At 39.2% G+C, this 18,682-nt stretch overlaps 1 protein-coding gene across 1 annotated transcript in view; it reads right to left on the bottom strand.

The window, feature by feature from the left end:
- Nucleotides 1-18,682, bottom strand: part of VWA8 (von Willebrand factor A domain containing 8) — a 399,072-nt gene that overhangs the window by 343,949 nt on the left and 36,441 nt on the right. Inside the window, exons 3-4 of the mRNA XM_055426030.2 lie at nt 10,365-10,495; nt 6,696-6,806 (exon numbers count right to left, since the gene is read on the bottom strand). Of these exons, the coding sequence (XP_055282005.1) occupies nt 6,696-6,806; nt 10,365-10,495 (242 nt within the window). The remainder of the gene's footprint in view (nt 1-6,695; nt 6,807-10,364; nt 10,496-18,682) is intronic.

Genomic DNA, 18,682 nt, shown 5'->3' with positions numbered 1-18,682 from the left:
ACTACTGGACTGCCAGGGAATTTCTTATTTTCAAGCCTCTTGAAAATAGTCTACATACTGACTGCCTCTAATAAGCTTCCATCACCCTCATTTTACTGAAACTGCTCACATGAAAACACCAAAAATTGAAATGCCACAAATCAAGCTTTTTCTTGATCATCGTGTTCTCCTTCCCTTCAATCCTCTTCCATTGACTCTCTCTTGTGATTTGAAGGGAAAAAATGTGAAAAGGCAGCTTCCTCGGTGGATCAAATGGTAAAAAACCTGCCTGTAATGCAGGAGACCCCAGTTCAATCCTCTGACCCACCCTGTGATTTACCATCTATGAATATGTACCAGGTCGGTTTCCACACTCCAGTGGGGAATTCCTATGGACAGAGGAGCCTGCCAGGGTACAGTCCATGGGGTCGCAGAGTCAGACATGACTGAGCCACTTCCACTTTCTCATGCACCTGTGTCACCTTCTGAGTAGGATTCTCAGGCCTTTAAGGGGTGAGAACTCGGTTCTTTGTCACATTGGTGCAAAACTGGCTCACAGCAGGCTTCTAGTGTTTATGGAATAAAAATGTAACCATTCAGTTAAAAGATGTTGTTTTCTAAGTTTAGAAAGAATTTTTATATATAAGAATAATACTTATCTATGCTTACACTTGATATGAAAACAGAACTGAACAAGTTTAACTGTCAGCATGAGAGTCAGTCTATATATTTCAAAATTTTTCTATACAGATTTTAAAATAAAATAATTGTGGTATAACTTTTCTAATCATTTTTTAAAAAATACAGAATGGAACAGCATATATATATATTTTACATGGAATGAATACTGGTGATCATTCCTCAGTGTAGAAATTAGATCAAGATCACCCATAAGGATCTCTTCCTGTCCTTCAAGCTGTTGAATTTCCAGAGACCTAATTTCTCAAATAGAAATCAGAAAAAAATACATAAATATCCTTCTGGACAAAACCATCCCATATAGCAGCTTTAACAACCTAGTACATGGACGCAAAATATTTCAAGATAAAAGCAGCTGCATGACCTAAAATCAAAAACTGTCTAAGCCCTGTTCTAGATTTGCTTCTGATTTGATGAACGACCTGAGGCAAACAATTAATCTGGATGTCTGTGTCCTCATTTACTAAATGAGAATATCCTCAAGGGGTGCTGTACAATGTCACTATTTATGAATCAAAGCAGTACTAGAAAAAAATTTAAAGCTGTCAAGCCTATTAAAATATCAACTATTATTAATATAGCCATGATCTAATGAAAATAGATTCTAAAGAGCTTCAGACACTCAAAAATGGCTACTCAAAATTCCTCAGTGTAATGTCACTGAGGAATTCAAAGGGAAAAAAAATTTCTGTTTCAACTTCTTTAATGATCAAAATAGGATCAGATTGATTTTTGGTTGCTCTACCACCTGCTGTGGATGATTAAGGTTACTCCTGTAACTCTTAAGCCTTCATTTCTCTCTAAAGCTATACTAGTGATGGTGCTTATCTCATAGATTATGATAAAGATTAAGGAAGATAACCTCTGACACACAGCAAACCTGAAAAAAAAATTTTTTTATGGGGCTTCCCTGGTGGTCCAGTGGTTAAGAATATGTCTTGGCATGCAAGAGACACCGGTTTGATCCCTGGTCTGGGAGGATCCCACATGCCACAGAGCAACAGAGCCCATGCACCACAACTACTGAAGCCTGTGCACACCACAGCCCATGCGCCCCAACAAGAGAAGCGACCGCAACGAGAAGACCACGTACTTGCAACCAAGAGTAGGCCGTGCTCTCTGAAACTAGAGAAATTCTGCATGCAGTAATGAAAACCCAACCAAAATAAATAAATAAACAAACCTTAAAAAAAATTCATGTTACTTTCTTTAAAAAAAAAAAATTAGCTGTTATTATTACAAATACTATTATCCTGTAGTAGTTGCTGTCACTGTCATTATCAACATCAGCAGCAGCAGCATCTTCATGATCATCACTGTTTTTTTTTAAGAGAAGTAGCATATGAGAGAAAGAAGCTAAACTTAAGAACTGGGAAAATCCTGGTTCAAATTCTACCGCTGCTTTCTTTATCATACAACTGGTAAGACCCTTACTTCACCTATAAGGTGTGCAAGCCAACTCCATCCTAAGGATGTTTTGAGGATTAAATGCAGTCATATAAAAAGTGCCTAGCACAACAGCGGTCTCCTCAATGAAAGTTATTTTTATCTCCCTTGATTCTTCTTAACTGAATTTAAATAAATCTGTCCAACAGTTAACATACACATAGATAACAGTTGGCCTGAGCAAGATGGCAATAGGGTAAGAGGCCAAGGCCTGAGTTCTGACTAATACAGAGGTCAGAGTAAACACAAACCTTCTCCAACTGTGCAAGTGACAATCAGGACAGAGCAGCCTGGTGGGCTACAGTCCATGGGGTCGCAAAGAGTCAGACACGACTGCACATCAGACAAGACGAGAACAAGACGGTTGCAAAGGATTTGGAGCAGGTACCAGAATTCAGTCATTCTCAAAAAGCAAGCAACTGTTTTCCCTTATTTAATAAAATAAGTAAATGGCAATTATACAAGATAAATATCTCATTTTTTTATCACTAGCACTGTTATTCAATGTATTACAAGTTACTTTTGTGACCTGTAACATTTAAGCAGTGTATTAAAGGCAATAAACTGTGGAACATTCTGAAAGAGATGGGAATACCAGACCACCTGACCTGCCTCTTGAGAAACCTGTATGCAGGTCAGGAAGCAACAGTTACAACTGGACATGGAACAACAGACTGGTTCCAAATAGGAAAAGGAGTACGTCAAGGTTGTATATTGTCACCCTGCTAACTTAACTTATATGCAGAGTACATCATGAGGAACGCTGGGCTGGAAGAAGCACAAGCTGGAATCAAGATTGCCGGGAGAAATATCAATAACCTCAGATATGCAGATGACACCACCCGTATGGCAGAAAGTGAAGAGGAACTCAAAAGCCTCTTGATGAAAGTGAAAGAGGAGAGTGAAAAGGATGGCTTGAAGCTCAACATTCAGAAAACGAAGATCATGACATCTGGTCCCATCACTTCATGGGAAATAGATGGGGAAACAGTGGAAACAGTGTCAGACTTTATTTTTTTGGGCTCCAAAATCACTGCGGATGCTGACTGCAGCCAGGAAATTAAAAGACGCTTACTCCTTGGAAGGAAAATTATGACCAACCTAGATAGCATATTAAAAAGCAGAGACATTACTTTGCCAACCAAGGTCTGTCTAGTCAAGGCTATGGTTTTTCCCGTGGTCATGTATGGATGTAAGAGTTGGACTGTGAAGAAAGCTGATCGCCGAAGAATTGATGCTTTTGAACTGTGGTGTTGGAGAAGACTCTTGAGAGTCCCTTGGACTGCAAGGAGATCCAACCAGTCCATCCTAAAGGAGATCCATCCTGGGTGTTCATTGGAAGGACTGATGCTAAAGCTGAAACTCCAATACTTTGGCCACCTCATGCGACGAGTTGACTCACTGGAAAAGACTCTGATGCTGGGAAAGGTTGGGGGTGGGAGGAGAAGGGGACGACAGAGAATGAGATGGCTGGATGGCATCACCGACTCGATGGACATGAGTTTGAGTGAACTCTGGGAATTGGTGATGGACAGGGAGCTCTGGCGTGCTGTGATTCATGGGGTCGCAAAGAGTCGAACACAACTGAGCAACTGAACTGAACTGAACTGAAAGGAGAGTATTAAATCCTTACTTTTTCTACTAATAAAAGAATCAAGAATTATTCGAAACAGAGGAGAATACACTAAAATATTATGTAATTGTTTAAAGTACATTTTATATGTAACACGAAATATATATATTGTATATTAAGGAACTTGACATTATCGTGTCAAAGTAACAAGAGTCTAATGTGATGAGTTGATGGTTTAGAAAAAGGTAAAAAAATCATTTGAAGTTCCCCATCCTGACTTTCTACTCCCCCAGTTATGGCTATATAGAGTGTCTCCCATCACCCAGACATAAAAACCTAATCACAAGTTATTTGTAATATTTGAGAAATGCAAGCAATGTATAATGACTTAAGTCTTCCTCTCCAGCTCTTTAGAGTCACCGGACAATCAACAGAATTAATGAAAAGAATGTCAACAAGTAAGAAAAAAAAAGGAGAGTAATAGGTTTTTGAAGGGTTAGAATATCAAAAACATCAACTTTTGGGGATTATTTTATCTTCTAAGACAAATGAAAGTTAATGTGGTAGTAAAAAATGTTAAACTCTATTTCTCCATAAGTGTTATAATATCAGCCATATAAATTTTCATATTTCTGTTCTTTAGCCTATTTTTCTTTTCAAAAAGTTCCTATAATCCGTTCAGCAAAGCATTTGCTTTAAAAATGTTTGTTACCTTCACATTAACAAGTGAGTATTATAACATACTATAATGTATTTACATAAATAAACACGGTGTAAACATCAACATTTTCTTGGCATATCGTAACTTATTTCATCAGTATTTCCTTTTCCATATCCACTCAGTTTATTGACATCTTACAGAAACAGTAACCAATAAAAATAAAAATGATTTAACCTAGTTAGTACTTCTTAAAACAAATTAAGGACTATCGATTTGGCAAAGTACATACATGGAAATACTCAATATTGACAAGAATCCATGAGATAATTACTCAGTGCATACGGATGACAGCATGAGTTGGAAAAGCTTTTCTAGAAAGCAATTTTGTGACATATGTATATCAAGACTCTTGAAAATGTCTATACCCTTTAATTATACTTCCAGCATTCAAGTTTAAAAAAATCATCCAAGATAATAAGATCTAAATGGAGAGATATTCACCTAGAGTTATTTATAACAGTGAAATTATAACAGTTATATAATAATTATGTAACAGTGAAATTTATAACAGTGAAAACTTAGGCAAAACCTGAATGATCAATAATATGGAAATGTAGATAAAATGGGAATGTTAAATAAATAATGTCACATCTATTTGATGAAATACTGTAAAGACACTAAAAGTCATATTTTTGTCACAGGAAAATGCTCCTGAAAAAAATCAAGTTTTAAGAAAAGCAACCTGTAAAACTTTATATGCATGGTATATTTGTAAAAATTTGTAGCAATCTGTAAAAATTACTATACGAGATTAAATAGATATGAACATAGGCATGATGGGCTTCCAAGGTGTTACTAGTGTAAAGAATCTGCCTGGCAATAAAGGAGACGTGGGTCGACCCCTGGGTCAGGAAGACTACTGGAGGAGAAAATGACAGCCCACTCCAGTATTCTTGCCCGGGAAATCCCATGACTGTGGAGCATGGCAGGCTACACACAGACCATGGAGTCACAAAGAGTCAGACAGAACTTAGTGAGTAAACCACCACAACTGTTTTTAGGTGCCAGAGATAAGCAAAATAGTTACATTCTAGTGCCGAAGACAGACAATAAACATGAAAACAAGGAAATTAATTAGGCAAATTCAGAGAGCGATAGGTGCTCTGAAGATTACCTTATATATATCACAACAGGGTTCATGCAGAAAGGGTTTAAGTGTGATGAGTGATTATAGAGTGTTCTGAGAGTTTATCATCAGAATGATGAGGTGGCAGGAATATACAGATCTGGGAGAAGGTCATTCCAAGCAGAGGAAATAACAAGTACAAAGGTTCTGGGGCTGGAAAGAACTTGGTCTATTTTTAAGAGGGCAAGGTCACTGTGGCTGGACTCTAGCAAGCAAGAGAAAGAAGAAAGAAGAGGTTGACAAGGTTGGTTCCTGTAGAGTGTGGTGGCCATGTTCAAAGGTCTGGATTTCATTTTGGGTGTGACAGAACCAAACTGCTTTAAGCAAGGAACTGACAGGATCTGGTAATGAACAAACAATAAGGAATATTAACTGCCAGGAAGTGAGAGAGAAGAAAAAAAATATGAAACTCAGATAAAATCTCAATAGACAGTCTGAAGCAACTTAGAGAAAGGAATAACATCCTTATATCTTCATCACAGACTCTGAAGGTGCCAATGTATTACAGCATCGTAAACAGCTGATGCTTATCATAATCAGTTGGATTAATAAAAAAGAAAAAACATGAAAGTATAGAATACTACCATACATGTATATAGCATTTATACATGACTGAGTATGCATGCACCCACAAGCTTCAATATAATATTCAAAAAACATTATTTTAATTGATAACCTGCATCTAAGAATTCTCTTCAAAAAGCTGTAGTTCCTGGAATTATGAATCTAATTTTCAGTTCAGTTCAGTCTACTATGCTTAATATACCTTTATGTACTTCACCTTTAGATTGAGAATATTTTAGTAAATGTGCTAGAGAATTCGCTATATTGAAATCTCAATTCGTTTTTTTTGAAAACTCAAATTTTTATAGGCAGTTAAGAGGAAGCAACTGGAAATTAAGAAATCAGCATATGAATCTTTAGTTAACATTTTAGAACCACTTGTTTCAACTACAGCTTCTTATTTCGTACTAAACTAACAAGGCATTTCCAAGAACAGGGAAACCAAAAACCTAAATTAAATCGGTCAAGAGAGGGCATGGTACATGTGTCTTTCGCTAGTACGTGCGCTATTCTTTTTCTACTTTAAAAATCAGTTTCTTAAAGCCCGGGAGTGAACGGTCACATGTTGCAGTGTGATAAGCACTTGCCTGGTCGATGTAAAAAGCCGTGCCCGCCCGGATCTCTCGCCGCTGTTTGAGGTCGCTTTCGGTGGTGTCTCTTGACAAGGCAATGTATTCAACCTCCCTCTTGGTCAGCTCCTGAAGAGAGTGAAATGGTCCCAAGACAAAATCAAGTTTCCAATATAAAATCAAGTTCCCAACATATGCTTTGGAGGCAGGTATTCTGACAATGTCACTCTACAGAAGAGCATTTTATTAATAAATGTAATTCTAGGTGAAAGCCTTGTGAGCCTCAGCTTTAAGAAAAATGTAATAAATTGAACATTAATCAAAATACGTATCTCTTCTCAGAACTTTTCCTGTACTCAATAATCTATAGCTTAATTACTGACTACTTAGGCAATAATAATCAAAATGTGACCTTACAAATCTTCATATCTCCTATAGAATTCTTTTCAAATATCAAGAGTAATAATTTAGCTATTACTTGGTTTTCACATAAATGACAGTCATCTCTGTAAATAATGTTCATCTTTTTTTTAAGGGTGCTTTAAATTAATTTACTCTATAAACCAATGATTACCTACCATGTATTTGTTAAGATTTAACAAGTGTGAAAATAAGGTAAATATCAATAACTGGTTCAACAAAAAAAGAGACAATACAGAACTAATTAGGAAGGGAAAAGGAGAAGAAAGATGAAAAGGCGGAAGGGGGTATGGAGGTAGTATTTTACACAGAAAAAAAACCATTTGGTTTGAAGAAGAAACCACCCAGAATCCGTTTCTCTTAGAATAATTCAGTTCAGTTCAGTTGCTCAGTCGTGTATGACTCTTTGCGACCCCATGAATCACAGCACGCCAGGCCTCCCTGTCCGTCACCAACTCCCAGAGCTCACCCAAACTCATGTCCACAGAGTCGGTGATGCCATCCAGCCATCTCATTCTCTGTCGTCCCCTTCTCCTCCCGCCCCCAATCCCTCCCAGCATCAGAGTCTTTTCCAGTGAGTCAACTCGTCGCATGATGTGGCCAAAGTATAATCTATCCCTAAATTCCTTTTTCCTTGTATGTAACAACAAGGGATAGAAAGTTGTTAACATTATCCTTGGTTTTACAATGCTGAATTAAAAACAATGACATTCTCCAATCCAATAAGGCATGTAATATGTTTTTATTAAACAGGAAGAACAAATTAATTTACTGGAGGAGTACAAAGAAAAAAGCTGAATGAGTATGCCATTAATGGTGAAAGGCGATTTTTCTTCCCATGGGATTTTTTTTTAATTGACCTTATCTCCAAGTGATGTTGATAAAAAAAACATTATTGCCACTTAGTCTTTTAAAATGTGCCTGTTCCTGTGTACCCTTAAGTTTTATGTGGAAAGAAGGGGAAGCTTTTAAAAAGAGAAAATGTACACCTAAGTGGTAAGGCTGTGCTGATACCAAATGTTTCTCTAAATGAACTGCCGGTGAGAGCACAGTTCTGGAGTAAAGTAGCAGGTTGTCCTTCTGGCTTCTGGAACACCTTGCAGCGCCTTCCTGTGGTTTCACTGACGACTGACTGTGATCTCCCTCGCTGGAAATCCCTGACGTTCACAGTGGTCGACCAAACGCCGTATGCCTCTTACTATTAAACTGTATCATCACACCAAGGTTGTTCTCCTCAGTCCTGACAGTTTCCTGGGACTTTTCGTCAGCCAAGACAAGACCAGGGTCTCCTCAGCTGCTGCCCCACAGAAGCAGCACCAACACGCTCACAAACCGCACCTGGAGCAGCAGATGGGGGCGGCGGCAAAGGCCTGTGGACTCATTTTAAACTCGAAATAAACACAAGTGTTCAGTTATTTCTGTTTACTTTCTCATTGATTCAACAGGTTTGCCCCCAGATTTCTGCCTTTACAGATGTCATCTACACATATCCAGTTCCAACTGTTGCTTCTTGACCTGCATCCAGGTTTCACAGGAGGCAGGTAAGGTGATCTGGTATTCCCATCTCTCCAAGAATTTTCCAGTTTTTTGTGATCCACACAGTCAAAGGCTTTAGAAAAGACCTGAGGATGGCAAATGATTGAAGGCAGGAGGAGAAGGGGACAACGGAGGATGAGATGGTTAGATGGCATCACTGACTCGATGGACATGAGTTTGAGTGAGCTCCAGGAGATGGTGAAGGACAAGGAAGCTTGGCGTGCTGCAGTCCATGGGGTTGAAAAGTTGGACACAACTGAGCGATTGAACACCACCACCACGCTGGCTATTACTACACATAGGGTCTTCATATATACTGGCAATAGTACCCACTATAAAGTTCGCAAGGCAGCTTAGGCTAGTAAGTTTTCTTACATGTATTTCCAAATCCTGAAGCTGACTCAGCTCTGACAAGTGAAAGTTTGGTGGTGGCTGTTTTTTTAAGATACAAGGTTTATACTTATAAACTTAAACTGCGTTTTTCAGCCAACAGGATTCCTATACTCTCCTAGCCTGGCTACTCCACATTTCTAACAAGCTTCAAAGACTTGTCAGAAACAAAATCAAAGTGAGATATTGTTGCCTTTGAAATAAGCCAGGTAGAGTGCACAATTTAAAACTAAAGAGGTTCTAGACCTGGAAATCTCGGTGGCTGACTCTGCATTCTTAGACAAGACAAATACACTTTTGCATTCTGTATTAATAAAGTGAGGATAATAATACAATGACACACTGTACCTCACAGACTGATTCTAGGGAACAAATAAGGGATATGAAATTTATGAACTAAAGAGAGTTAGGTTCTGTTCATGGTATTTTCATCATTACAGCCCTACATAACTTTGAAAGACAAACTCACCACTAAAATAAGAGAGTACATGAAGTATATTTCAATAAACTAGAAATCGATGATTTAATATCAAATAACAAAAGGAAGCTTTAAGTAAGGTTTTTCTCTTCATCCTAAAAATTATCTTTAGAACAGACCAACTTCATCTGAGAGGGTTCATCCTTCAATCATTATAGCAATGCCTATTAACGCTGGCAAAGTAGTAGAAAAAAGTCCTGAAAAAAATTTTTTTTCAGTTGAGATTTGAATATTTGAATATTTCAACTCAACTCAGAGAACTGCAAACATTTAAGAGGATATTGTATCAGAAAGGAAAAGCAATATGAGATCTGAAGTCTAGCTCCATCATTGACTTGCTGGATAAAGCCTGAGTGAGTTTTCTAATCTCTGTGAACTTGTTTTCTCATCTATTTAAAGAAAAAAAAGAGTGCACATAACACATAAGAGAGATGCAGTAATCCTTAGGCTCCCTGAAGAGACCCTGTAACATCACAAGTCAGAAGAATTATTTGGCTTTTCAAAATGTGGACCAAAGATAAAAGAATGTTTCTTGAGAAGAATAAAACTACACTTTGTTTTCTAATCTCAGAGTTGCTGATACTGTTTGCAACTACTCATTGCTTGAATTTAGATGGATCTCTTTCCGACTAGAAGTGGAGGGTTTTCTACTTGGAGCAAATATTTGCTAAAGCTATGAAAGGCAAACGTACATTGACGTCCCGAATAATTTATTCCAAATGCTTTATAAACAAATCACCCCTCAATGTCAACATTTTTAAAGGAAGGACTAAACCTGAGATTTCTGTAAATTCTTAATTTATTTCACAAAACAGTTTATCAAAGTTAAGACCCTCAGGAATCCACAAGAATTCATTGCTTACCAGGTACTGCATAGCAATAGAGCGTCGAAGAGGCCCAGGAGGTCCTATTAGAAAGACGTCTTGCCCCAAAAGATCCTTCTGCATTATCCATCTCAGGTGTTGAATTACTGATTGAGCCAGAGAGTCTGAGACTTTAAAGTAGAAAAAAAGGTAAAATGAAATGCAAATCAGACTACTACATAGAACATAAACCTCCAAGCAACCAATGCAGACAGTATATTAAGTTAAAAATGTGTATACAATGTACACATATATATATATATATATATATGCACATATACACACACACATATACAAATTCACACCACATATGCTGAATTTCCACACTGTTTTACAATAAAACCATTATTATCTAATGTTAAAATAGGGTTTATTACATCATAAAGAGTCACATAATCCCACACTTAAAAGCTAATAAGAAATGGGAATTCCCTGGGGGGGTCCAGAGGTTAAGGCTTGGGTTTTCACTGCCATGGATCTGGCTCAGACCACTAGTTGGGAAAATAAGATCCCACAAGCCACACGGTAAGGCCGAGAAAAAAAGCTTATAAGAATGCTTGAACAGGTATCTGTGTTACTAAAGGAACAAAAGTGTTTTTCAAGGGTGATATGAACAACTACTACCATTACTTTGTCACAATATTACAGCCCAACTCTTTTGTTCTGAAAGGGGATAGGACCAAATCATCTCAGACCATTTATGAGTATCATAACCTTGAAAAAAATTTTAAACTATGAGTTACGCTGGCACTGGATTGTGAGATCTCTCACACTTTACAGTTAGGATGTCTGATGTAGATTTAAATAACTCCTTTAAAATTTACATCTATTCAACACCAACTCTTCTGGGAATAGAAGACTCTTCTGTATAACATCCTTCTAAGTCTACTAAGTGTATATATATATATTTAATTTTGGGGCACATGGCATTTGGGGATCTTAGTTCCCCAACCAGGGACTCAACCTGTGCACCCTGCATTGGGAATGCTGAATCTTAACCACTGGGCTGGTAGGGAAGTCCCCGGTAAAAAGTGAAAGTGTTAGTCACTCAGCCATGTATGACTCTTTGCGACCCCATGGACTACAGCCCACCAGGCTCCTCTGTCTATGGGATTCACCAGGCAAGAATACTGGTGTGGGTTGCCATGCCCTTCTCTAGGGGATCTTCCTGACCCAGGAATCAACTCCAGATCTCCTGCATTATAGGTGGATTCCTTACCTTCTGAGTTACAAAGGAAGTCCCTAAGTCTATTATTAAATTATCCATCAACACACTCATTTTTTGACTAAACATTTTTTAAATGTCTGTATTAATACAATTCATTTGTATTTATTCACTTATACGTCACCCAGTTACTGAACAGGTGTTCTCCTAGGAATTCAAGAAAAACTCTCCCCCTTACATATCAAGACACAATATGGAATACTCATAGCAGTGTGGCTCAAAATAAAACTGAAGATAGTACTCTTGCCTGGAAAATCCCATGGATGGAGGAGCCTGGTAGGCTGCAAGTCCATGGGGTCGCTAGGGGTCGGACATGACTGAGCGACTTCACTTTCACTTTTCACTTTCACACATTGGAGAAGGAAATGGCAACCCACTCCAGTGTTCTTGCCTGGAGAATCCCAGGGACGGGGGAACCTGGTGGGCTTCCATCTATGGGGTCACACAGAGTCGGACACGACTGAAGTGACTTAGCAGCAGCAGCAGCAGGAGATGGATAAAAAGCACACAGAGGAATATTATATGACGAAAAAAATAACAGAATGAACCCCCATTACTTCCAACATGTTTAACTCTTAAAAGAGAAAAAAACTGTCACAAACTAAATCATTTATTAATGATTAATATCACTATCTTGATGAGTGCATGCTAAATCACTTCAGTCATGTCCAACTGTTTGCGACCCTATGGACTGCAGCCCTTCAGGCTCCTCTTTTCATGGGATTCTCCAGGCAAGAATACTGGAGGGAGTTTGCAATGTCCTCCTCCAGGGGATCTTCCTGACCCAGTGACTGAACCTGCTTTTCCTGCAGTTCCCCCTACTGCAGGCAGATTCTTTACCGCGGAGCCACCATGGAAGCCCCACTACCTTGGTAAAGCTCAAAAAACTAGTAAATTGAATTTGTTACAAACACATGCATATGTGATAAAACAGTGCTTGAAAAAGCAAAAAAGCCAGAGAATGATAAATTCAGAATATCTGGAAAGGAATCAGAGAGATTCTTGTGGATAACTTCAAAGATAATTATAATATTCTAGTTCTTAAATTAGATGTGGGTACAGTGTTTGTTTTACTATTAAGTTGCACTTTGTACATAAACACACACAATACAGATATGTACATATATATATAAACATATGGATGTGTGTATACGTATATGTATGAGTGTATGGGCTTCCCAGGTGGCACAGCAGTAAAGAATCCACCTGCCAATGCAGGAGGCACAAGAGACGCAGGTTCGATCCCTGGGATGGGAAGATCCCCTGAGAAGGAAATGGCAAACCACTCCAGTATTCTTGCCTAGGAAATCCATGGAGAGAAGCCTAGCGGGCTATAGTCCCTGGGGGTCACAAAGAGTCAGACAGAAATAGGCAATTAAGCACAGCCCAGCATCTGTGTATGCATATAAAAAACATAGTCTTTTGTATGTGTTGAATATTCCTATACTCGTTAAACTTTGTTTAGTCATCCAGGAAGGTCATGAAAGAATTCAAAAATCAAACTAAGAACATTTGCCTAGGACTAAAGCTGTGTTTCCCTCCACGTCCCCCACCAACAGCATAATCTTGCTAGGATGATTGCCCCTGCTGCTGCTGCTATATCACTTCAGTCATGTCTGACTCTGTGCGACCCCATAGAAGGCAGCCCACCAGGCTCCCCTGTCCCTGGGATTCTCCAGGCAAGAACACTGGAGTGGGTTGCCATTTCCTTCTCCAGATGATTGCCCCTACTCTCCACCAAAAAGTTAATATTTAATCATTAGGGGAAAAAAAGATAAATTTCTGATTTTCTTAATCATGGTGGGAAGATTAAGGAAAGGTATTGGGCAGACTGCTTGGTGTATCACATACTGAGGCCACGCTAAAGCAATTTACAATTTCCACAAAGCAAGTGCTTCTAAGGTGTGAAAATCCGGAGATTCATCACCCAAGTGGAGGTGCTTGGCTTCCCTCCTACCCTCTATGAAGCCTCTACACCATGCATGGGGGCAACACTTGGCTAACCTGGAGGAGGACATGAGAACAGTTCTTAACTGTTGATATTATTAGGTTGGCCAAAAAGCTAATTCAGGTTTTCCGTACCATCGTATGGAAAAACCCGAACCAACTTTTTGGCCAACCCGATACCATAGCCTGTTACCCACTATGGGATGCTCTGCATTAACAGATATTATTATAATATACTTGTGTATTAAAATTTCACAGAATTGGAAGAGACAATCAGGGCAAAATGTCCTTAAGTGTATAATAATGAAAAACACATTGCAAAATATTGCCCTAAGACCTGCACTTCTGAGAATCTCTCAAGGAGCTCAGCAAGCTAGGAAGCAATTCACCTGCATCTTACTCTTAGCTGTCAGATGTACACTATTGCTCTTTCCTACTACAGGCTTAAATCATTATAATATACGGTATGCTTTTTCTTATTGCAAGACAGGTCCATATGCCTGCTATTTAAGGATGAAACAAAATAAGAGCTAAGAAGCTCTCATTTCTCAGTAAAATGACACAAAGTTCTCTGTGCTGCAGATCTACTACCCTTCCTTACTTTGGTATTAAACATGTAATTAAAAACTTAAACGCTTTGGGGGTTTTCTTTACATTTTTCCAAACCTCAGTTTACTCTGGCCTCGGGCCTTCTCCACACTGTTCTTATGGTTTTACGCGGCTTCTGTGTGTGTATTCACCTTTGGCAATGTGCCTGACCTTCCATTACCTGGACTTGTCTATTTAAAATATGAAATTTCCAAAGTTCTGTGAGGGAAAGCCAGGTTGGTCTCTTCAACTTCCTCCCACCTTTTATTATTTATAACTATTTATAACTATTCATAATGACAGAGTCTCAATATCGTTCCACTCCATTTTCAATGCCATGATCTTAGAACTCATTTATTTTCAAGACTTTTTTTTTAATCAAAGGCTTCATTTTCTAATCCAGTGAGAGGTTTCTCCCCCTGTAAGTTGTCAGTATCAACAAGTACTGAAGTTTAGGAATAATTTATCATTTTCTTAGCAAACTGAAGAAGAATCAGTTATAACAACAGAGCAATGTGTACACCAATATATCTTCTTAAGTGGGAAGAGAAAGGCATGGAGATGAAGTTATTTAGAACCACATCCTAGCAAGTGTATAGAGCTTTGAGTAGGTTTGGGGCTTTCTGGTGGCTCAGATGGTAAAGAATCTGCCTCCAATGTAGGAGACCCAGGTTCGATCCCTGGGTTGGGAAGATCCCCTGGAGAAGGAAATGGCGACCCACTCCAGTATTCTTGCCTGGAGAATTCCACGGACACGGGAGCCTGGCGGGCTACAGTCCGTGGGGTCACAAAGAGTTGAACATGACTGAGCAACTGACTTTCCCTTTCACACTCTGAGTATGTTCATGAGAGTGTCTTCCACGCAGCATGAGCCTTGTGTGAAGAGAAGAATCACCGGCCAGAGGCATACCTATAGTTCTCACTCATCCCCTCCCTTGTCCTTAACACTCAACACCGGCTGTCAACCAGCAGCAGTACTGCCCCATCTCCACGTGTTCCAGAGCATCTGAAAGAGTCTGCCATTTACATGTCAACTCTACAGAGGTTTCTTCATATGAATAAGCACCTCCGGAACCCTCTGGCTGGCCTTGTAGTCTGTGCTATACAGTCACAAAGACCTCTTCCCTTCTTTTGTCTTACTTTAGTATAGTAAAGAGCTGCTTGATGAGGGTGAAAGAGGAGAGTGAAAAAACTGGCTTGAAGCTCAACACTAAAAAAACTAAGATCATGGCATCCAATTCCATCATTTCATGGCAAATAGAAGATGAAGATCTGTTAGCAGCAACAAATTTTCTCTTCTTGGGCTCCAAAATCACTGTGGATGGTGACTGCAGCCATGAAATTAAAAGATGCTTACTCTTTGGAAGGAAAGCTATGACAAATCTAGACAGCATGTTAAAAAGTAGAGAATCACTTTGCCAACAAAGGACCATATACTCAAAGTTATGATTTCTCTAGTAGTCATGTACAGATGTCAGAGCTGGACCACAGAGAAGGCTACATGCCAAGGAATTGATACTTCCAAATTATGGTGCTGGAGAAGACTCTTGAGAGATCCTTGGACAGCAAGGAGATCAAACCCGTCAATCTTAAAGAAAATCAACCCTGAATATTCACTGGAAAGACTGATTCTGAAGCTACAATACTTTGGCCACCTGATGCGAAGAGGCAACTCATTGGAAAAGACCATCATGCTGAGAAAGATTGAAGGCAGGAGGAGAAGGGGACAACAGAGGATGAGATGGTTAGACAGCATCACCAACTCACTGGACATGAATTTAAGCAAACTCCAGGAGATAGCGAAGGACAGGGGAACCTGGCATGCTGCAGTCCATGGGGTCGTGAAGTGTCAGACACAACTTAGCAACTGAAAAACAGCAAAAATAATAGTAATAATGATAGCCATAATTTATCGCATTCTTGTCCTGTGCTGGGGAAAAACATGAATGATTTCTCATACTCTCAGATCACACAACAACTCTAGAATACAGCAGATGACCGCATGTAAGGATAAGGGCTAGAGCCAAACTGTTCAATTCCAACCTGCTGTTTATAGTGCAATTTTGATCAGTTATTCAAATTCTCTGTGCTGTTTTTACATCTGTATAGTGGATATGAGAAATGAACTTACTTATAAGGCGATTATGAGCATTAAATTAGGCACTTAAAGAGTATCCAGTAGTAGTACACGTATTTATTAAATATTCACTATTCTCATCTTATGAATAAGAAAACTCAAAGTCCTTACAGTGGTATTATTTGTCTACAGTTGATAAATGCCTAAACCAAGATTTAGACCTAAATTGTTTGAGTCCAAACTTGTACTCCAGCCATTATGTCCTACTGCTCCTCCAAAATCTTTTTTTTTTTTTAACTTTATTACTGGAGTATAATGCTTTACAATGTCCCATTACATTTCTGCTGTACAGCAAAGTGAATCTGCTCTGTGTATACACTGTGTATATCTCCCCTCCCTCCTGAGCCTCCCTCCCAGCCCCGCATCCCAACCCTCCAGGTCGTCACAGAGCACCGAGCGGGGCTCCCTGTGCTACACACCAGCTTCCCACTAGCTACCTGTTTGACACAGGCTCTATCTTCAGGACCAAGATTTCCCCTCCAAGTATGAATCTCACCCAGGTGGTACAGCTGAAAAGAACCTACTTGCCAATGCAGGAGATGCAAGAGACTCAGTTTCGATCCCTGGGTCAGGAAGATTCCCTGGAGGAAGAAGTGGCAACCCAATCCAGTATTCTTACCTGGGAAACCCCCTAGACAGAAGAGCCCGGCAGGCTACAGCCCACGGGGTCACAAAGAGTCGGACACAACTGAGCACACAATCATATAATCACAGAAATGAACCTCACAAGGCTCCATCAAATTTAGTGGACTTACTTTTATGGACACTAATTCTATTTCTTGGGTCTTGGTGATACCAATAATACCTCCTTTTATTAAAATTTCAAATTCATTTTGTTTTTAATATTATGTTGTCAGAGAACTCACTTCTCAAAAAAAAAATCCATTTTCACTTATTCATATTTTAGTACAGCGTATTTTGTCAAAGAAAACGGTTAATTTTTCAGGAAGTCACATTAAACTACCGAGAAAATGCATTAGGTAGCGCTGTGTGGTATCTGTGGTGTATTTTACATTAATGCTTGAAACTAGCTGTATTTTTAGGATGGCCTCGACAATACATGAGTCATACTTGAAAGTGTTCCAGAAATAAAACAAGATATAAGATTGTACATTATGAACATCTGCAAAACAAACTACCATCCATAACCTAATATAAACACTGCCTGGTACATGAGACAAATTCCCGAATCCAGTGTTTCCAAGCACAGGACGCCTCCTTTCAAGAATCCACAGAATGATGAAGTCAGAGTAATGCCAGAGAGCTTGATTCTATATTCTGTGATTTCTTTATCTATGTAAAATTAAAACATCTGGTTCCTAACTTTCTGCCTTCACGGACTCAAATTTGCCATATATGTGAAGATTAAAATTAAAATTTCAGAAAACAACATCAGAGTTCAAATTTAGTTTTAATAAAACCCCTCACAAATGGTGACGGTCACTTAGTATCCCAAGGGTCAACATACTATAACGGAAAGAAACAGCCTTTGAAGCCACACAGAGCTCACAGTGATTTCTCATGCTGTCCTCTCTCAGTGTCCTTGGACAAGTATTCTGAATCTCCTGGGCCTCCATTTCCTTATCGTCAAAAGGGAGGCAGTAGCACTTCTGAGCACGGGGATCGAGAGGACTACAGGGAGAGTGCCTTGTGCAGCCCCTCAGCCGGGGAGACCAGGTGTGAGGATGTCAAAGGCCCACTCCCACCTGCACGGTCTGCTACCTGGCATGCGTCCCAGACAGCAGCCCGCATGGTATGGACTGGGAGCCACGTATAAGCTTCTGCATTCACACTCAAATTTACCTTCTGAACTCACAGACCCACGCTGACAAAAATAAAAGAGAAAGGGATCCACCGAGCTAGTGCAGCATGTGTGAGTTACTTTCCCAAAGCATTTCATATTGCTCAGGAAGAATCTGAACCCAGGCTTATCACACACCCCTGCATGCATTACCACCTCACAACGAGAGAATTCAAAAGAACCAAGAGCATGTTCATTTATTGAACTGTGACATTTCTACCGTGTATCACTCTGTACCAGGATATAATGGACATCAAGGGCGAACAAGGGGAGGCAAGAGACATACATGACACGTGTTTAGAACCAAAGTCTTCATTATTTACCCTGTGAGCTAAATCATCCACCTATATACTTTAGCACCAAGAACACAAAGATAAACACAATAAGATCCTTCTAAGGCATCAAAGGAAACAAAGGCATATATATAGAGCCTCAGTTTATACAAGCCACTCATCTATAAAGTGGGCTGATGGGTCTGACCCAATAAAGATAGCTGCAATCCAAATTAGATGAGAAGTATGATACCGTCCAGTGTACCACTGAGCATAGAGAAGGGATTCAGTTTTTCTTAAAATTGGAAAAATATATCAGTACACATTAAATAAATCAGAGCATATACG

Source organism: Moschus berezovskii, chromosome 13 (assembly GCF_049115385.1).
Source record: "Moschus berezovskii isolate FMDL1 chromosome 13, NW_MosBer_1.0, whole genome shotgun sequence".
In the NCBI taxonomy this organism is placed as follows: Eukaryota; Metazoa; Chordata; class Mammalia; order Artiodactyla; family Moschidae; genus Moschus; species Moschus berezovskii.
This window is presented reverse-complemented; position numbering and strand designations above follow the sequence as displayed.